A 21,399-nucleotide genomic window follows, 5' to 3' on the forward strand; every position below is an offset into this window, starting at 1 on the left:
AACAAGAATAAAATTCTAATTTATTAGCCCCAAAGCAGTGGAGAAAATAGCTCGTTTGATGGTAGAGTCTAAAAATGAATGGGGGTTTATGGTGCTTTCAGGATTCTGATGGTGTTTGGAGAAGGACAGGCCCTACCCTTTAATAAGTGTCCCCAGAGTTCCTCATTACAATGCAAACAGCCATGGCTTTAGGGTAATGTAAAATATATAGGGCCCTGACTGCGGGACGGATGGCTTTGAGGGGTCCATGGAAGAGAATGGATTGTGGTCATTAAGTTTCCTTTCACGGGATCCGTGCCATTGGTTCTGCCAATTAAAATAGCCGTACATGATTTTTAGACCACTATTTATTTTCCTCTGTAGACCTTAGAACCTAAATATTTAAAATGGCAGTATCAAAAAAATAATTTGTATGCCAATGGTTAAGAGAAACATTTGGTTGGGGTAAAAGACAGAGTGATGCCCTTTGCTCTGATTTCGCCTTCAGAGACCAAGTCGTTGCCCCTGGAAGCGTGGTGGGCTTATGTGAAGGTACGGGCACAGCTGGGATCAGATAAACCACTGGCTTTTACAGTGACAAAATGGAAAACTGAGATTTGAAATGAGGAGGCAACACCTTCATCAGTGACAGAGTGGAAAATATATTCAATTGAAAACATGCCCTTGGTTTGGGATAGTGGATTTTTTTTTTTATGGTCATCAGCCAGGAAACTGCAGATAACATTCTTTCAAAAATTGAATCCATGTATTTCTCAGTGGTTAAAATTTCAATAGCACATGTATTGTCAAGAGGCAGGATGCTGGGTAAAAAAGCATGCAGAGAAAGTCGCAGGGAACACGCAGCGGGGGAGCTGTTCTCCTCATTCTGTGCAAACGGTACTGTGGAGAGTTCTTATGCTTGGCTCTCGAGTCCAGCACACGGAAATTACAGAGGAAAGCGGGGGAGTCTGAGCTATCCATGAGCTATCCACCTCAGAATGGTACCAGGGCAGGCAGTCAAGCCCGAAGGGTGAATGCAAAGGTCTTTGGCTATTGCCTGGGATTCTGGTCTTTTTTTTTTTTTTTTTTTTAATTCAGAAGATAGCCAGGAAATGAATGCAGGCGAATGAATCACATTAAATAGAAGTTGACTCAAATAGAAGCTGTTGCGTCAAAAGTTTGACCACTGTGAAATTTCACATAGTGCTTAAGCTCATGCCATGAGTCTTAGATTGCTGGTTTGATTTTTAAAGTAAAAACCACCAATATAATTAGGTTATTTTTCACATGTATACATATGTGGTGTGTGTGTGTGTGTGTGTGTGTGTGTGTGTGTGTGTGTGTTTATGTGGGCATTTGTATGTGTGTAGGCACACCTGTGCATTCGGGTCCATGCCTTGATTACCCTTCACCTTACACGTGGAGGCTGGGTCTCTCACTTGAGCCAGATTTGACTAGTTTCCCTAGCTGACTTCCAGATTTGACTAGTTTCCCTAGCTGAGCGGCCTGTGGGCATGTCTGGGAGGGATTGTCTTGGCGGATGACTGACATGGGCTCAGCCCAGCCCACTGGGAGCAGGTGACATTTCAGGTGCTTCTTCAGTCCCATCTACGGCTCATTCAGCTTTCAGTTTGTATTTCTGACCCGAAGTCCACAGCCAAGATTTATTTCTTCTTCTATCTTTTTCTTTCTATTTTGACCCAACGTGTCTTGTCCTTTTACCATATCACGTGGTGGGGGAGGCAGAAACTGCTTATGACTGATTTTCCAACAACAATTCAAAAGCATGTCAAGTAAGTCCCAGTTCCTCTCTAGATCAACACCCAATAACAGCAGCCCTCCCTCACCCACCAGTGGAGTGGGGAGGTGACAGGGAGGCGGCAGCAGGGAGTGAGCTTTGCTTTGCTGAGCCGGTGCTTTGCTGCAGTGGTGGGGGGCAGTGTCCTGGTCACATTCCACTGTCATGTGCGCTGCCCCAACTATGACAAAACAGCATACAGGCAAGGCCACTTCTGGTTGGTAATTCGCTCTGTCTCCCGACCGAGTGAAAATTAACTGTATTTGATTGGTTTTGTTTTGCAACAGAAATGCCCTATCCAGAGTCTGACCCTAGCTGAACTGCTTAGGTGGAGGAATGGAGCAGGATGGGGATGTGATGGACCTCTGGTCCTTCATGGGCAGGTGCTCCAAGCCCCGGGAGCAAGGTCCAGCCAGGTTAACTCACTGTGCGCTGGCGTTGGTGCTTGGCCACACAGGTCATCATTATGTGGACCATACAGTACCACCCGAACCACCTCCGCTGTACTGACTGGGCTCAGCTCCACCCTGGTTTCTGGAATGAAGTTTCCTGAATGACTTTGCAGAAGCATTGACTCTGCCCTTGGCGCCTAATTCTCCAAGGCCCCGACTAACCCAGAGGCTGGAGAATCTGTCAAGCCTCTGCTACTGTGATTGGCTTAATTGAGGTTTCTTACGGCTTCCGTGAGTTTTGATATTTATATTTCCCTAGATGACCTTCTCTGTTCAGTGTCTTCTAATTTATGACCACAGAGGTTCAAGACACGTTCTAATAGTTTTTTTAGCCTGTTAGTGTCTGTGGTTATTTATGGTCTATTTATATTCCTGTTTCTCTTTATCTTACTCAGCCTCACCAAAGCTCCACAGGCAGCTAGTTCTTTTCACATACCCAGTCCTTGCCAACACTGCTGTCGATGTGTTTTTATCTGAGGGCACCAATGGGGCCCCCAGCAATGCGGCTGGCTGCATGTGATACACCCGAAGCTGATGCTGTAGGACTTGCTGGGATTTTAGGATTCTCCGTTAAAATTCCTTTAATGGCAACCAAAGCTGACAACAAATGAGGCCCCATCAGGAATGAGCACTTGAGCACATCCCTGGTGATGCCAGTGTTACAGAGCTGATTTCCTGGGCTCTGAAGGGATGTCACGTGTAAAGGACACACGAGGTCTCCTGAGCTTCGACAGGGAACAGTACCCAGTAATTTAGCAGGACCCGGGTGGGGGTGGGGAGAGGGGGGATGGTTTCAGTTGAGGAAGAGAGGGATCTGAAAACGAAGTCGTGGGCTGCCCTGGGGGGCATGGGCTCTGATCAGGACACATGAACCCTCTTCAGAAGCCCCATGCTCCATGCACAGAATGTACTGAGGATCCATTGCCCCAGACTCTAAGGGGATCCTGGTGCCCTGCCTTCTGGTCCCTACAACCTGCTGTAACTCCTCTGTGGGAACCTGTCACTCACTTTTAACTAACAACACGGCAATGTCGAAGGTCTGCATACCACGAGTGTACCTTCTTTCCCTGCTGTCTCTGGGAAGGCAAGCTGCCACATGGGAGATTCCAGGGTCCATGAGACCAGGTGCTGGCCTGTTTCCACTGAGAGCTGGCGAAGAACTGATGTTCCTGGTCTGACTGCCCACCAGGAGTGGGGCGCTGCAAACAGCCACGTGGCCTTGGAGGCAGATCCTTTCCCACCTGAGCCTCAGATGAGACCCCTCCGCCCCAGCTTGCACAACAGTAGCCGTGTGACACCCTAGGCAGAGAACTAAGCTGTGCCAGGTTCCTGATCCTGCGCCACAGCACGGATGGTTGCCTAAGCCACTGTTTTGTGTCGTTGACACAGCTACACGGCGATACACCCAGGACTTACTCATCTGTGGAAACGGACCCTCCAGGGCCAGCTGGACCAAAGCTGTTCCATTCTCACCAGGAAGACACTCAGGAAGCCGGGACTCTGCCGGCACTAGGCAGGAGTGCGGGACTCCCGACGCAACCGCCTGCCTCCTGTCTGGAGTTCTCTGCATCTCGCAGAGGCATGCCAGTCACCAGTTCTGTTTTCCTTGCTTTCCCCAGATGCTCACTAGAGAAGCTGCACATCCGGCAGAATCTGCTCTTTAAGGATCGAACTTACCATCCCCAGGAATACCATCTCCTCTTCCCTCTCCTTCACTGTTTTCCTGCTTTGATGGAAACCTCGCCAAACCTGCGAACAAATGCATCGTTACTCCCATCCGAAGTTCTCCTAGAAACTGCCCAGCTCTAGCACGCACTTGTGGGTGCCACTAGGATTGATTTTTAAACGTTGGGATAACAGGCAACAGCTTTCTTATATTTTTATTTTATGTTATGTGTACGAGTGTTTCACCTACATGTATGTCTGTGCAATACATGGATGGGAACTAACAGCCACAGAGGCCAAAAGAGCCCATCAGATCCCCTGGAACTGAATTTATACACGGTTGTGAGCCACCATGTAGGTGCTTGGGAATTGAACCCAGGTCTGCCAGAAGAGCAGCCAATGCTATAGCCACTGAGCCATCTCTACAGCCCCCACAGACAATAGTTTTAAAGAAGGGTGATTACAGAAATGACTCATAGATGTCTTCGAATCTTACTTGGGATTCTTCAAGAGAAACTTCTAGAAGTCAGAAGAATGAGGCTGTACCTAAAGATAGCACTTCATTGTTTTACAATTAAAACCTTCCAAAGTAACTTGGGAAGTAACAGCTCAGATGCTTCCAAAAACTGTAAAACTAAAGCGTAGCTTAGGGTGCAGAGGCCAGAGATAGAAAGAAAGGGATCTGCCTGTCCTTCTCATGTCCTCTCTCACGACTACCCAGACACAGCTGAGGACAATGTGCTGCATACTCAGGCTCCCTAGACTTACTCTCTTTTTAATTTAATTCAGATTTGTGCCACATGGCAGTAGTTTTCATCTTCTTACAAGCAAACTTGCCCTCCACTAGGAAAAAGACAGGGTACACTAATAGCAACACTATTTAAGAGGGAAAAAAAATCAGTCCCTGGGGCCCCTCTAGAAGGAATACCGTGGTTCTGGCCCTTAGGCTGGTGGCTGGAATGTGCTAAGTAGCGAGCTTGTCTTCAAGGCCCCAGGAGTTGCTCCTGGCATCTCCCCAATTGTCTCTGCATGGATGCAGTTTTTTAAAACCTTGATTGTGGGTTTACATCCTTGCTAGAGTCTAGCAACATTCTTTCCAACAATTATCGGTGCCCTTTTGGAAGTCTTTAAACACAGTGTTCTGCATCTTTAACTTCCAAGTTTACAACAAACAAAATAAAAACAAGACGATGCTTCTCCAGGGTAAGCCAATAAATCTTTGTGGGGTTTACTAACTCAACACAGCTTTCCTATAGGTAGGGGTTTTGAATTTCAGAGCTCAGCCACGAGGCTGGAACGTGTTGCCTGCCCCCCAAATCCAGAAGCGCCCCCACGTCCGTACTTTCTGGATCTGCAGCGCAGCCAGGCTGGTGTCCGCTAGTTTCTGGCCCAGCAGCTTGATCTCCTTGGCTCTGCACTCCTGGAGGAAGATCTGCTTCATGAACATTGCCCTGAGGCGGCCCTGCCTTGCCCGCTCAGCAATCTGGATCATTTTGACAGCCTCCTCCAATGCTAGGCTCTTTACGGCGAATTTCTACAAAAATAAAAACAAAAAAATCAGGCAAATCGCTACTTATACATGTTGAACTAGACCAGCAAGACGGCTTAACAAGTAAGGCACTTGCCGCCAACTGCGTACTGTACTACAGCAACTATAGACTGTGATCCTGACTTAAGGGCTGTGTTCTAGATTGCGTTTCTGTTGTGATAAAAACCATGACCACAAGCAACTTGGAGAGGAAAGGGCTTATTTCACTTCATCGTCAAGAGAAGCCAGGACAGGAGTTGAGGTCAGAAGCATGAAGCAAACACCACAGAGACGTGCTGCTTACCGGCTGGCTTCCAGCTCACCGTTAGCTACCGTTCTGGACAGTCTCGGCCCACCTGCTGAGGGATGGCGCCACCCACAGTGGGCTGGGATCTCCTACAGCTAACAATCAAGGAAATGTCCCACATTAAAATGAAGAGAGGGAGAATTAGTTTCTTCCAGGGATTAAGTTCCCAAATAGGATGTCTGATCTCAAGTGGTCATCTCAGGACACATGTACACATGAGCAATGTTAAATGGACTTAGTAGGTTGTAGATGCGTGTATGAATGTATTTGTAACATATTCATCATGTATAACATATATAATGTATATACACACATTCATTATTTTATAATGAACTATAAATATATGTTATATATATATAACTATATACAATTACATATTATATATATAATGTCTCTATATATACATGCAACAATGGTAAATAAAGAAGAGACCATGAATTTGGAAGGAGGGGTGAGTCCCAGGAAGAGTTTGTGGGGAGTGGTGTAAACACAGGGCTCATGCACAAAATTCTCAAAAACTAAGCCAAAACAAAAATTCTTTGTAAAAAGAAAGTCCTCATATACCTGTCCGCAGAGCAATCTGATGGAAGCCATTTCTCAGTTGAGGTTCCCTTTTCCCAGGTGTGATAAGTTAATAACCAAGGTTAGCCACTATGGACCAGACCACTACTTTCCAAAAAGAAAGCTAACAGACACACCAAAAGTTTAGTTCCATAGCAAATTAGACCTGAGATGACCAGAAATGTCAATCAGACATATTGATTAAGGCTGGAGATTCCATCATTTGCTTAATGAGAAAATAGCAATGGAAACGATGTCTCTGAGATGAGGACTTAAATGTACTACAAGTAAGAGGCTGAGGTCAGCTGTAGACGGCAGTGACTAGAATGTTAAACCATTCAGAACTGTTTACGTTTATGTGTGAAAAGACAGGGGATGAGGAGGTGACTCAGTCTCTATCAAGGCTGAGGAACTGAGTTTGAATTTCCAGCACTCAGCTAAAAAGCTGGGTGTGACAGTGTGTGCCTGGAACCCCATGGGGCATAGCCAAGGGGCCATGACACTCAGTGGCCAACCAGTCTATCCGAATCGGTAATGTCCAGGTCGGGTGAGAGGCCTTGTATCAAAAAGTAAGGTGGAGAATGATTGAGAAACACACTCAACACACAAGTGCACGCACATGCACTTGTGTGCACATGAACAATACACACACACATCCAACCATGATGAACATCATTAAAACAGAAAACAATGTGGGTTCGTGCTGCAGACTGTGGGGTCCCAGGTGGGGTACATAGCAACAGGTCTAGGTGACTGGTGTGTGCCATTTTTAGGGGTGCTGACATACATAAGCAAGGCTGTTAGGGAGTCTTTAGAGGCCATGAAGACCTGAATGGGATCAGAGTGAGGCTACTGTTGTCCTGGAAGCTGTACCCGCGTAGGGGAACATCATGGGAGAATGCCCCTGGACGGGTAGAGGCACTTTTGCTGCCACAGCCAGCTTTACAAGGGCTCTGGGGGTTTGAACTCCGGGCCTCATGCTTGTGAAGAGAACTCTTTACTCACTGAACCGTCTCCCAGGCCCTTCTGAGGGTTTCTTAAAGGCTTTCTTTTCCCAGCAATAATCCTTCTAGGTGATTCAAATGTCACTCAGTTAGAACTCATAAAAGACCAGGGAGCGACTGAGAACACACAGTAGGTTTTGAGTTTGTGAATTCTGAACTTGGTGGGTTTAGTTCCTGACTTTACCTGGTGAATTAGAGATGAAAAAGCAAACCCAGCTGGTGATTGGCTCAGTCTTATGGCTCCCGATGTAACCCACGAAGCATTATCATTTGATTTTTATTTTATATAAAGTAATTATAACAAATCACTAACAACCATGCCAAAGTTACACAATCCCTTATAGGCCTCATATAGCAAGCGGGGAAGGGAAGCTCTTTTCTCTATTTGAGAATAAGGTAAATGTTTCCCAGACCGTCGGGGGCATGGAGGAGGAGGAGGAGGTTAGACAGACAAAGAAAGACATTTGTTAGAATGGTACAAACCACATCAGGAAGGTTCAGTCCACATTCATTTAAGATCCGGGCGAGGATCTTCTCTCTTCCTTTTATGACTTCTAACCTCTCCTTCAAAAAATACCTGGGTATGGGGACGTCCAACTGTTGCTGAGGAAGAGAGAATAAGTGTAAGACCATTCTGTCGGGCTCCCAGGACTTAAATCCACCTAGAATCGCTGCAGGATGAGCAAATCACAGAGACTTGCTTGTGGGAGTGGGGAGTAGGGGATGGGGGGATGAGGGGATGGAAGGTGGGGGGATGGGGGTGAGGGATGAGGGGTGAGGGGATGGAAGGTGGGGGGATGGAAGGTGGGGGGATGGGGGTGAGGGGTGGATGATGGGGGGTGGGGCAGAGAGAAGGTTCAGTGGCCGAGAGTGCTTGCTACACAGCATGAAGATGTGGGTTCACACCCCAGTGGTCACATATGGAAGCATTTTGAGTAATTCATAGGACCAAGGGCAGAGGTGGGATGAAGATGTCCTGCTATTCCTCCCCATCTTTCCTTCTGGCTCTAGCTTTATTCTCTCCACTCTCCACAGCTGACTGAGGCCCACCTTAGGAGGACAGTTCATCACAGAGACACAGATACCATCATTTTCTGGCTTCAGATTCTCTCAGGGAAGTTCTGACTGGCACAGCTCCCCTGGTGTCCCAATCTCTGTGGAGAGGACTCAAGTCCTACCATACAAACTGCTGGGGGCTGGCCAGAAAAACAGCAAGGAGCGTGGACTTGGTGAGAGAATGGCCACAGTGGCCAACTGCAGAGGATGCTGGCTGGAATGGTCCAAAGGCAGGGACATTCCCAAGGCTTGCTTCTTTACCAGGACACTGTTCACGGAACCCAGACGCTAATGCTGGCCCAGTGTTCTGGCCCCTGCATGTCAAAGATATCATATGGCTTGTCCACCAGTTCCAGGGCTGGTGGGAAACACTGCTGATGTCATCCTATAGCATAGACTTTTTGAGCGATGTCTATTCCCGTCACCCCTCTCCTTCCTGGGCATAATTGGCCTCTCACAGCAGCAACATTTCCTAGTTGTAAGGAAGGTGAAGAGTTGAAGTTTGGGGCAGTGTGAATAGCAGGGAAAGTGGAGGGAGGCCAGCATGTGAGTCCCCCAAACTCTTTAGACTGTAACCATTTAACAGCCTTGAAATTAGATTTAGACATTGAATGTCACCTTACTAATTCAATTTGGGACTATAATTCAATAAACAGCGATTCCACATTTGGCCCAGGCTGTTCTTCTTTTCACCCGGGTGAGCCAAGCACACCTGACTGAATCTGGTGGTTCACTTTTGTTCTTAGAAACGCAGGAAATGCACATGCAAATTCTGGAATGTCTCCACTCTTTCCAGCTGCTTTCGTTAGTCTATTCTGATGCCATCAGATAACACTGCTAGAAGAATCTTCCCCAGAAAAAGGAATTGCATTTACAAAAATCAAACTATTTTCAAAGTGAAGAAGCCTTAAGTCCCATATAAAGACATTTTGTCTTTTTAACTCTACCTGAGGGAATCACCCTTTTAAAATTGAAGGTGAGTTCATAGGGCCTATTGCTGGAAGAAATGAGGTGTCTAGTGGACCTTGAAAGTCCATCCACCCAGGATATTAGAGAAACCTCAGGCAAATGTCTGTCAGTAAGGGGAAAAGGTCCAGTGGCAGGGTCTGAGTGACCATAGGAGATGGCCAGATTACCAGGAGGCAGAGGGAGGCTTCCTGGGCAATAAGGAGAGATGCCTTCTTCTGCAGTGCCTAAGGATCAAAGGCCATAGCTATAAACCTTCTGGATCAGTACTGACCCAAAGCAAAGGAAGAGAGTCATCCCACTGGGCACAAGGTCCAGGCCTTCCAAGACTATCATCTAAGTGATGATGGGGTACTAGAAGGCAGAAGGGCATCGTGGACCCAGAGATTTGGGGGCATGGCCCAGAGAAAATGGGAGACTTTGGGCTATGGAGTATTTGTGCGAGGGTCAGTTTACTCCATTTCAACCATCTTGACATAATGGCATCTCTGTGATAACAGGACTTCGGTGTCAAACAGACCCATGGACGGCGCAAAGACTGGTCTACACAGACAAGGAAGCACCCAACGCCTTCCTCATGATGGTGAGGTTTAAGTGAAGAGAACGTTCAGGCTTTTACTTCAACAAGGTCATCACATGTCAACACGGCTAAGAGTCTGCAGACCGTGGGACACAGCCTCAAGTGCCTTATTTCAAGAAAAAAAAAAAAAGCCTGCCGAGGACACAGTGACAAAAACACTTACGGGAGCCAACTTCAGGTCCTGTAAGATGTCGTCAAAATAATGGAACTCTGTCATTTCCAACTCTACCATCTCGTTCTTCAGTTCCAGAACGCGACCCATCACTCCATCCAGGATCTTGCGAATCAGCAGGCGTTTCTGCGGATGGACTATCTGGTCATAGACATTCTCCATGTTCCTGAAGATCTGCACATACTTTATGTAGAAGGTGGCTAACATCTGGAAGACTATGACCTTGTTTCTCTGAGGCTCGGTCATCTTCTCAGACTCTTTGTCAAGCAGAGTATTGAGGGCTTCCTGGGTCTGGTGCCACATTTTATTGTACATTCTGGAGGAAGACACAGCGTTTAGACAACCTCATGTATACATTTGATCCCACTGGGCACCCGTACTGGCCACCTGACATCCTAAAACAGAACACACAGGCAGGTGTGAGCTCTGAACACAGTGAGTGGCTGGAAGGTTCTCTCTTTTTTTGTTTTGTTTTTTGTTTTTCGAGACAGGGTTTCTCTGTGGAGATTTGGAGCCTGTCCTGGAACTCACTCTGTAGCCCAGGCTGGCCTTGAACTCACAGAGATCCACCTCCCCTCTGCCTCCTGAGTACTGGGATTAAAGGCATGTGCCACCACTGCCCGGCACTGGAAGGTTCTCGAGACAACTTACAGTGTTTTGACATGCCCGTGTTTGTCTGTTTCCCTCCAACCACTGCTATGATTAGTAAACAGTTTTTAAAAACCTCTTTATAAATAATATAACTGTTCTTCAGCATGTCTGTGAAGCCAGTGTTACTACACTAATTTAAATAATAAATTAATGTATATCCAGAACAATTAACTGATTTTAACTGATTTAAATGTATATATGTATATATGATGGAGTGTGTATTGAAACTACCATTTTGGAAAGTAATTCCACATTGCCTTGTAAAGTTAGATCTGTGCAGACTCTGTGGATAAAATTTTATGACAACGTATCAAGTATGATTTGTAGCAGTATAATTTTTTTCTGCACTGGGGAATGAATTCAGGACTTTGAGCATGCTAGGTGAACACTTTACCATTGAAATATATCCCCAGCCCTTTAGAATCTTGGTGTGGGTGCGCGCGCGCGCGCGTGTGTGTGTGTGTGTGTGTGTGTGTGTGTGCAGGTGTGTGGAGGCCAAAGATCAACCCCTATGTCATTTCTCAGGAGACAAAAACCTTGTTTCCTGAGATGGGGTCTCACTGGCCTTGGTATTCATCCCGTAGTCTAGAGTGGCTGGCCAGTGGGTCCCAGGGATTCCCCCTTTTTTCTACCTCCCCAGTGCTGAAAGTGTAAGAGTGTGTCATCATACCCAGCCTTTTTTTTTCTTTCTTATTTTTAATAAATCCAGGTCTGTATGCTTGCAAGGCAAACCGTTTACGGGGTGAGCTATCCCTCCAGCTCCAGTATTTTAAGACATAATAATAGTGGAAGTCTGAGGCTGACGGCTCAGTGGTTGAGAGTATTTAGTTGCTCTTGCAGAGGACCTGGGTTCAGTTCCAGCACCCACACAACAGCTCACAGCCTTCTGCACCTCCAGTTCCAGGGGATCTGATGCCCATTTCTGTCCTCAGCAGGCATGGCATGCAGGTGGTCCACAGACACACATACATGAAGACAAAACACTAACACACATAAAACAAAACATTGTTTAAGAAAATAGCAAAGGACTAGAGACAGTCCACCAATGAGACGTGAATAACCACAGTCGGTCACCAAACAGACGGTTTCACACAGATGTGAGACTGTGTGGATGAACCACAGCTAAAGCCAACAGTTGCTGTCCTTAGAACCATAACAGCGTATGAGAAGTGAGGGGCTGGTGGGGTCTGTGCCTGCTGGGGTCTCTTGCCCCATTCGACTGGGTGGAGTCTATACAACAAGAAGCTTGTTGAATAGCTGTATGAAATGCAGACTGTTCCATGCCCTCCTGGGGTGGGGTGGAGGCAGCTGAAGGCTGGGGACATCATTCACCAAAAGCACCATACCATCCCCTTTTTGTTTTTTCTATTAATAGATAGTTCAGGTTTTAGATTTGCTAAATATGCCTGTTCAGACTGAAATAATTGCAGGAGACATTTTCCTATCCCAAATTTTTGCCTTTGACACTTAAGAACTAAGGCTTGCCGGGCGGTGGTGGCGCACGCCTTTAATCCCAGCACTCGGGAGGCAGAGCCAGGCGGATCTCTGTGAGTTCGAGGCCAGCCTGGGCTACCAAGTGAGCTCCAGGAAAGGCGCAAAGCTACACAGAGAAACCCTGTCTCGAAAAACCAAAAAAAAAAAAAAAAAAAAAAAAAAAAAAAGAACTAAGGCTGAAATCAGCTTATATATCAAGGGTGTCTGGGCGGAGGCTGCTCTGGAAAGGATGAATACCCTGTTCCTTGAATCTGAGAAGCCAGAGCTTGAGAACTTGGATGCCCTTGTGGCTCCAGCCTAGACACTTTCCAGGTGTCCTTGTCCTGGTGGCCAACTACCTGTTTGCATGTTGCGTTTTCTGCTGGACCTGGAGCCGCTTAGCCACCTGCTCCCTGGGGTGTGAGAAATGGGATTGGGGGTGACATGACCTGATACTGCCCTACAGTCAAAGCTCCTTCCAGCCCCCTCAGAAGCTCCAGGGCATGCCCCTTGCAGGGGACCTCTGGCTTTGGGTCTAGCTCCCCAACTGCTTCACACCTCAGGCCCATCTTTCCCTCTTCAGGGTGCCTGATGATTCTCAGCAGGTACTCAGGTGCTCTTTCTCCTTGTGAGTTCACAGCCTTTCAAGTCCTTTATTGTCACTCAACAAGCAACTGAGGGAGCACTGGGGGAGAGCACCACCTTGTTTTGATGGCATCCTAATGTCAGCAATAAGCTCCACCTTCAGATTTCTCTGACATCCCCCCACCCCCACCCCCCAACCCATTCCTCAGAATTGTTGCTCTACAATCCACTGTGCTGATAAACTGCAGTGGCCCCTGGCTGATGCCCGGATCACCAGTGCTGCTTTTGTCTAACTGGCCCAATGACAGATGCAGCCTCCTGATGTGAGAAGATTTTCAGGGTCATGAGGCCATGGTTACGGTGGTATGATGGTGATGGTGATGACTGTGGTGATAGTGGTAATGATGATGGTGGTCATAGTGGTTAATGATTGTGATGGTGGTGATAGTGGTTGATGCTGGTGATGATCTAATGATGAAGGTGGTGAGTTAATAGTGATAAAGGCGGTTACTTATTATATACTCCTTCAGCTACACTTCTGAGAGCTATTCACATAATAGTGCATGCACAATACCCTTCTGATGTAGGTAAAAGATTTTCCTGGTTTAGAGATGAGGAAGGCAGAGCATTCAGAAGCTCAAGTCACAGGGGTTGAGGGCACACCATGTGGTGGTGTTCTGGCCTTAGGGTTCATTGTTGGCCTTTTAAGCTTTATGGCTCCCGAATGTCAGGAGGAAAGCAAGCATGAGCAGTTAGGGGCAAGACACAGGGTTACTATGAGAAGCAAAGACTGTGCGAATCCCAAAGCAGAGCTTTTCCTTCCTCCCATGCCACTGAGTTAGGATGCTGAGTCAGGCATCTGCCACTCCATCCCACTGAGTTGGGATGTTGAGCCAGGCATCCGCCACTCCATCCCACTGAGTTAGGATGCTGAGTCAGGCATCCCGCACTCCATCCACAGTGTGTGCAAGCACCACACTTCCAAAAATTCAACATCAATTAGAGGGCTCTGCTAGTGGAAGAGCTAGGTGGTGTCTCACAGAAGAGAACAGGATCCTCAGGAAGTCTGAGCTTCGGCTACTGCAGGACACTCCACTCCCCAACTCCTTAGGGGTTAATGGTAGGCATCACTGAGCAGAGGCGATGACTGTCCACGGAAGAGCGAGACCCACAGAAGCAACCGTGCACGCGCTCAAAGCACAGGTGTGCCCGACTTGCTGCATCTGTGTGTTCACACCTCAGATGCCCGACTTGCTGCATCTGTGTGTTCACACCTCAGATGCCCGACCTGCTGCATCTGTGTGTTCACACCTCAGAAAGATAAGCAACAGGGGAGGACAGGAGACAGCACAGATGAGCAAGTCAAAGATGATGTCAGACCTAGAGAGAGGCAGCTGTGGCTGGCCATCGGCCTGGAGAACGCAATGTCATGAAGGGTGTAAAGTGAGAAGGAGGTCATGTCGCCAAAGCCCAGACTCCCGGAATCTGAGAGGAACATAACTTAGGACGGTCACTGGCCTGAGAGAACGCAGGCCGAGCACACCAGCAGGCCCCACAGCTGGTAGCATCAAACATAGAAATGTCGTAGGATTTGCTTTGGGTACAAATTGGGGCTTGGGGCCTCAGCCAACAGATATGGGGACAGGAGAAGAGCACAGGCTGATTTTGATCAGGACTCGGACCCGAAACTCCATTCAGCAAACCAAACACAGCCAGAAGAAAAGCATCTCTAACCAAGGCAGGGGGAATCTTGGAATGACTGCGGCTCAGCATGCAGGAGCACCTACTTACAGCCCTAGAAGGTCAAAACTACAGGGTAGTTACGGGCATTTGAGAAAATACTTGGCAAACTGACAGACAGCCCTGAGCAAAGATGCCCTGTGCACACTAAAGAGATGGCTGCCGCAGGATGCTGGATCTAGGGACCACTGCATCCTCACCAGGGAAACACAAGCAACATGACCCTGGAAATTCGGAGTAAAAGAGGAAGAAGGGATTGACCCAAAAAAAAAGGACTTTTAACACTGCTGTTTATAAATGGTTTAACTGCCAAATGCAAGGAAATCAGTAACAGTAAATGACGTTGATTAAAACAGCAAGGTTGCAAGGCTCAGATGACCCCCTACATAAAGGAAGGGTCGAGGAAAAAATAGAAGTCCCAGCTCTATTCCAGTTCAAATTAAGGGCGTTAAAGAATACTGGGGTGGAGTGGGGGGCCACACAGATCCAGCTGGAAAATATTCTAGAGTGCAGAAGTCAAGAACAAACAGAAGGCAAGATCTGCTCCTGCTCAAAGACTTAAAATGTAAAAACAGCAAAGTCTGGAGGCTGGTATACAAATTTAATATGAACAAGAACCTGGGAATAATAAACTGAGAGTAAATATTATAATTTTAATGTGGGGATGGAATAAACAGTGAAAGACTATGGGTAACTGTCTTGGTAAGTTTTCTATTACCATAGCAAACCATGGCCAGAGCAATTTAGAAGAGGCTCGTGGTTCCAGAGGGTTAGAGTCCATGACTGCCATGGCAGAGTGTGTGGCGGAGGGCACGGAGGCATGGTGCTGGAGCAGTAGCCAAGAGCCTACATCTCATCAGTAAGCAGGAAGTAGAGGAGCTAACCGGGAATGACATGGGCTTTTGAAACCTCAAAGCCTGCCTCCCATGACACACCTCCTCCAACAAGGCCACACCTCCTAATCCTTCCCAAATAGTTCCACCAACCGGGAACAAATATTAAAATGCATGAGCCTATGTTGACCATTCTTATTTAAACTACCACAGCAACTTATACTTCAAGTTGCTTATCCTTGCAGCAGCACTATAAAGGGGCTGCCTCCTAAAAGCATGGATGAGTGGCTTGACCCCACCCAGACCCACATGCATCAACAGACTCAGGCTTCTAGCATGGGGATCCACAGATGCCCCAGTGGAACAGAAAGGCAGGGTGAGTGGGTACTGTGTTGGGGAGAGCCAGCTAGACAGGCTCACGGGGGGTCTGTGCCCTCCACAGAGTTTATGCCTTCATGCACCCACTTCAGCCAGGAAAGGACAACAAGGAACGTTCGTGGCTATGGCAGACTGGCTATCGCTGGAACATTGAGCCAAAGGCAGTCCTGGTGACTGGAGCCTCACAGGTTCTCCCTGCGGGCTGAAGCCTCTCTCTTCCTCACCTGCACCTTTCAAGGACCCTAGGGGCATGGTGGTGGCCGAAGGGAAATATGGAGTGCTAGGTGAGCACTCGGATTCCATGTCTTGGCCTGATTTCTTCACCACTAAAGATGGCTCCATCGCTTTCTGACAGACCTGTTCCTTAAGAGTCTAGGGCGTCCTGCCTTGATCCCTTCACTGTATCTGTAGCCACACTCCACCACTCTGGCTGCCAGGGACCTGACTACCATGCCTCAGCCACACCAGCCTACAGAGTGCTGACCTCCTTCACAGACATGGTGTGGCATGAGCTCACGCCCTCCCTGCAGGGTCTGGTCCTTCGGCGCACGTGGGACATATGTGATGATAATGTGAGGTGAGGGACGCTGCAAGGCGCTAAACAAGAGACACATTTCTCAAACCACCAGGAACCCTGTCTTCCATGGGGTAGCAGGGTGGCTCTAGTATATTTACGGTGCTGTACAACCATCACACTGTCCAGTTCTAGAACGTTTTCATCACTCCAAGAGAATCCTGTCCAGACAAATAGTCACTCTTGAGTCTGCCTCGTCCCAGCCCTTGGCCATGAATCCCGAGATTGCCTCAGTTGGCCTTATCTAGACAGTGCCACACAGAGCTTTACGTGACACACACATCCTCAGTGAAGACCTATTTCAGTAGCATGGCACACTACAGAGGCAGGAGTTTCCTTCTTGATTAAGAGTTGACCTGGCCGAGCATCCAGAGAACCAGACATAAATCATTAGCCCAGGAGAAGATCCACCTTCAAAAGTCACAGTATGGTGTCTTCTTAATTCCGACAGCTTTTGATGCCTCCATGATGCAGATGTAAGGTGGGCCATCTTTACTTGGGAGCGGTCTATAAACGGAGTCTGTCCTAACTCACTCTCTGTGGGTGTCTTCCTACACTCGTACTGTGTAGCAAGTTCACTCACGTTGTAGCACAAGCCAGGACTTCTTTTGGTCTAATGGCAAACAACCTGTGAGGCTGTGGGCACACCTTTGTGAGGCTTACCCGCCACCAGTCAAGGGGCCCGTGGGACATTTCTGCCCTGTTCCGAGCATGGTGAGGATGCTTCAGTCACACGATTCTTTGTGTGGACACTGGTTGTGGCCAGGTGGGGGTCAAAGGGGAGAGCGCAGTAATGGTCAGGCTGTCCTTCCTCTCAAGACAGCTAGGTATGGACGGACTATGTCACCTCCTGAGCTCATGAATCCTTAGGAGTGGACCCCACCCCCAAGGCTCCGAGGGGCTGGGTCACAGGTATGATGGTGAGAAGAACTTAGATGTATTTCAACCCTGAGACTGCCTAGTGGTTTAAAAAGCTCGTGATGGATTTCAGAGTTGAGAACACAACCTAGAAACGTGACAGACTCTGAAGTCAGGAGGGCCGTGGGTAAGAGCTGAGAAAGACCACATGGCTGCTCTAGAGCTTGATAGATTTCTTCCTGCCACCGATGGCTAGGGAGGGACCATAAGCTGAGTTTCCTTGGCGTGTCTACGTGTGTAAATGGGGATTATCTCCCACCACTGGCAGATAATGAAACCTTCTCTACTTCCCCCTGGGTGCACGGTCGGTCACTGTTTTCTGCATGCTCCAACCACCTTCCTGCTCTGCCAGAGGCCTGGCTTTTCCCTGCCTGTGCACTCTCCCCTCCCCTCCCTCCCTCCCCTTCCCCTCCCCTCCCCTCCCCTCTCCCCCTCCCTTTCCCTCCCCTCTCTCCCTCCCTGTGTTGGGGAGTTTAGGTGTTTGTATTGGGGGTGCTCTCTAATGTGGGTCCCCCTTCCGTCCTGGCTGTGTGCCATCCCAGGGGCCTCCTGGTTATTCACACGGCCTCCAGACCCCTCTCTCTCCGACTCCCAGCTGAGTCCCACATTCTCAGTAGCTGCCATCACTGCCCCCCAATGTTCCTGTGTTATCTTTCCATACGCCCTTCTCTTAGAAGAGCTCTCTCGTTTGCCTTCCCTCTAGATGTTTGGCTACACTCAGCTTCGGTTTGCAAAATCAGTACCCAGCTGTCTGCTGGCCCACATGTCCCACTGGCTCTCACCATCAAGGGTGGCACCCGCCCACTCCCAGCCTCCTATACTGTCTCGGTTCCTTCACCACCAGACATTCCAAAAATAAAGTGTTTTCACGTCTAAGGACTCTGTCCGCTGCCAGGGTGGCCAGCCTATCACCTCTGTGGGGAAACTGTCAGGCCTCCACTGCACTGGCTTCCCTCCCTGTCTCCAGAATGATCTTTCCGGCCCATCACACCACTGTCAGTGATGAGCGTGGACCTGATGCCTAATCTGGCTTCCATTCTTGGCTTTCCACCGGCTCACCCCACAGCACCCAGCAGAGCCTGGCCTTCCTCCCCACACCATTTTCCCATGGAGGGAGGCTTTGGTTCCTTTTCTGGTAGCTCATCGCCCTGTTGTCCTGGGCTTGCCCTTTTACCTACACTTGTTCCATGTCTCATGCACACCACCCTGTGTCCACACTGTCAAGTTCCTACTTCATCTCCAGGAAGCTTAGACCTGATGTTCAACAGCCTTCGTGCAGCCCCACGGGTCTCCATCTGCTCTCCTGATCTCCCCATACCCTACTCCTCACCCCAAGCCTCGTGAGCTGGGATCGTCCAGGCTTAGGTTTCCTGGAAGCTGGGCCTAGAGCCATGGTCTACGGCTGCCACAAATGGATGCTCTAAGCCAATGCCCCGCATTGTGCTGGGATATGGAAACAGTACTCAGAGCTACAGCTTTGCAGAGTGCTTGTGACCATGGCTGGGGTCTGGGACTTACTCCAGTTAGTCATACCACATGCTCACAATATGCGGCAATTGCAGAGCCAAGTATATATAAGGAGGTAAGAGAGACACACTCAGCAATGGCCTGGGGACTAGGATGGGAAGCCGGGTGCTGATGCTTCCTCCAGATCTTTCTGGAATGTAGTTTAGGGTCTGGGGTTCTCACAAGCAACTCCTTCATAACTAACAGAAAAGCCGCCTGGGTCAGCCATGGGCATGTGATAGAGGCCTGGGAGTAGGTCCTCCCCCTGGGGACGGAGGCAAACAGCCTAGTGTTCTTTGCCAACAAGAAGGGATAATCGATCCTGAGGCATACTGAAACTGATGAAAGATTAAAAGGAGGAGAGAGGAGGACGATGGAGAGGAGGGTGAGGAGAGCAGAGGAAACGGCAGAAGAAGCCACCCTGGAGAATCCGCCGAGGCTAAGCGGTAATCCACCACTTACTGGTTCGACATGGCTGGCCTCTTTCTGTCTTTCCTTCACCCACCAGGAAGCTCTTCCTCGCCCTCTGAAGGCTGACCTACTGTAGAGGTCAGGGAACCCCCTGAGGTTCCCAGGGATGGGGGGTTCCTCTTGAGGGAGGGACCGGACAGAGTCCCTGTCTCTTGGGGCCGGGAAAGGCTTGGAGAAGTGGATCACCCTGCAGTCACCCTCCGGGGAGCGCAGACACCGACTGGGGTTCCCTTGCTCTGGCTGCTGCCGGGCTCTGGAACCTCGCTTCTCCTTCTCGCACTAGAGCGGCTCCAGGCCGCCCTAGCAACCGGAACTCTACGCCTACGCGGTGCCCTCACGCGTGTCCCGTTTCCTTGGCAACTGCAAGGCAGCGGGTGGTGAGGAGCTGGGGGCGGGGCAGGTTCTGCAGCTGGTCGAGTGCGGAGGTACGTCCGGCTTTCGAGGTCCTACTGGCCGCGGTCCCACCTGTCTCTGCCTAGGGTCTTGGACACGGACCTTCCTGACGGCAGACCTCAGTCTTCCCATCTTCCGAGTGGGCGCAGAAGTCACTCCTTCGTCCCGCACTCCGACGAGCACCAAAGAGGCCGGCGCTCCATAAAGGGGAGGTGCCCTGTGTATGTGGGCCTTTGGCGACCCGCAAGGAGGCTTTCTTTCCTGCCTCCTCTTTCTTCATCCTTGGTTAAAGTTGAGATTTACTGGCAAACTTTACAAAGAGTCTACAGTTCCCCTAGGGGCATGTCCTGAACCCTCGCAGTGGGCAGTGGCGAGGGAGAGCGCCAAGGCAGGAAACAACAGACCTGGATCAATGACCCCTCCCCACAATACCGAGGGGGGCAGCAAAGGGGGCTGGAACGTCTCCCCCACCCGGTATCAGTCGCAGAGGAATTACAGGAATCTGCCTTGAACCTCCAATTGGAAACTGCAGTGGAGACCGGATCTATTCCCCGCCCAGTTCCCAAAGTCCCCCTGGGGAAAGCAGCTGGGAGACAACACATCCGGGGTCTCAGAGATGCTCTTTGATGAAAGAGAACCGAATGAAGACTAATTAGAAAGGGATTAGAATAAGCTGAGAAAGGCCAGACATATCTCAGTGGCCCCTGACCTAGAGGGAAGCCTGAGTCAGCCACGGTGATGGGGCTGGCTTAGAGGGAGACCTTTGGGCTAGGGAGATGGCTCCGGTGGTGAATTCCTTGGGGAAGAAATATGAGAACCTGAGTTCTGATCTCCAGCACCCATGTAAAAAGCCATGGCACACATCAGTGATCCCTGTGGAGACATGAGGAGCCCTGGGGAATACTGCCAGCCAATCTAGTCTGTTGGGTGAGCTCCAGGCGCAGGGGAGACGCTGTCTCAAAATAAAAAGGAAGAATGAGATAGAGAGCAGTTGAGGAAGACTCCTGATGTTGATTCTGGCTTGTGTGTGTGTGTGTGTGTGTGTGTGTGTGTGTGTGTGTGTGTGTGTGTGTGCCCTCCCCCCCCCCCCAAAAAAAAACCCACATATGCATGCATACAACACAACTCAGGGAAATGAGACATTTCTAAGATGAAATAACTTAATAAAAAAAAAATCTTGCTGTGCTCTGGGAGAACCAACAGCATCAGGAGCCAAGCTGCTCTCAGGGACAAGTGAGTTAGAGGCCAACTAGTGCGAAACTCCTGAGGTAGAGGGAGACCCCAGTTAGCAGTCAGACAGCAAGGCCCTCGGGACCTAAATTGTAAATTAGCATGTTAACAAATGCAAATTGAGATCTCAGGACCCCGCAGCTTAACCCTAAGAGGTTGCATAAACTCCCTTCATTCACCTGCATTCCCAGGCAGACGTAGAAGAAATAACCCAATCAGGACTCAGCTGGCAGAGGACAGTGCCAGCCTTATATGGTCCTTAGGAGTCACGTGTGACCTCTTTTAGAAAGCAAACTGCTTGATGATGGCGTTCCGACAGGCAAAGAAGGCACAAATTGTGTCCAAAACAAACAAACAAACAAACAAACAAACAAACAAACACCCAGTCCTTTCACATCCTCTGTATGCAGAGACCTTGGCGCTCCCTTGAGTTTGGTGCTAGGGTCTCAAGCATGGGTCTAACTCAGATGACGTCCTGTGACATTGGCCATTGCCTTACTGTTGGCAGTTAAGCAGGGTGGAAACTGAGAGCCAGAGGGCACAGGCAGCTGGCTTCGAGGCTGCGCTCAAAGGGACACT

General features: G+C 49.0%; 1 protein-coding gene across 1 annotated transcript in view; it reads right to left on the reverse strand.

Moving 5' to 3' along the window:
• Positions 1-19,478, reverse strand: part of Drc11 (dynein regulatory complex subunit 11) — a 128,108-nt gene extending 108,630 nt beyond the window's left edge. The window contains exons 1-5 of the mRNA XM_016007120.3: positions 19,189-19,478; positions 10,060-10,384; positions 7,778-7,897; positions 5,237-5,428; positions 3,907-3,978 (exon numbers count right to left, since the gene is read on the reverse strand). Coding sequence (XP_015862606.1) covers positions 3,907-3,978; positions 5,237-5,428; positions 7,778-7,897; positions 10,060-10,384; positions 19,189-19,199 — 720 coding nt within the window. The 5' untranslated portion in view covers positions 19,200-19,478. The remainder of the gene's footprint in view (positions 1-3,906; positions 3,979-5,236; positions 5,429-7,777; positions 7,898-10,059; positions 10,385-19,188) is intronic.
• Between the last annotated feature and the right edge of the window lie 1,921 nt (positions 19,479-21,399).

Source organism: Peromyscus maniculatus, chromosome 13, assembly GCF_049852395.1.
Source record: "Peromyscus maniculatus bairdii isolate BWxNUB_F1_BW_parent chromosome 13, HU_Pman_BW_mat_3.1, whole genome shotgun sequence".
Classification (NCBI taxonomy): Eukaryota; Metazoa; Chordata; class Mammalia; order Rodentia; family Cricetidae; genus Peromyscus; species Peromyscus maniculatus.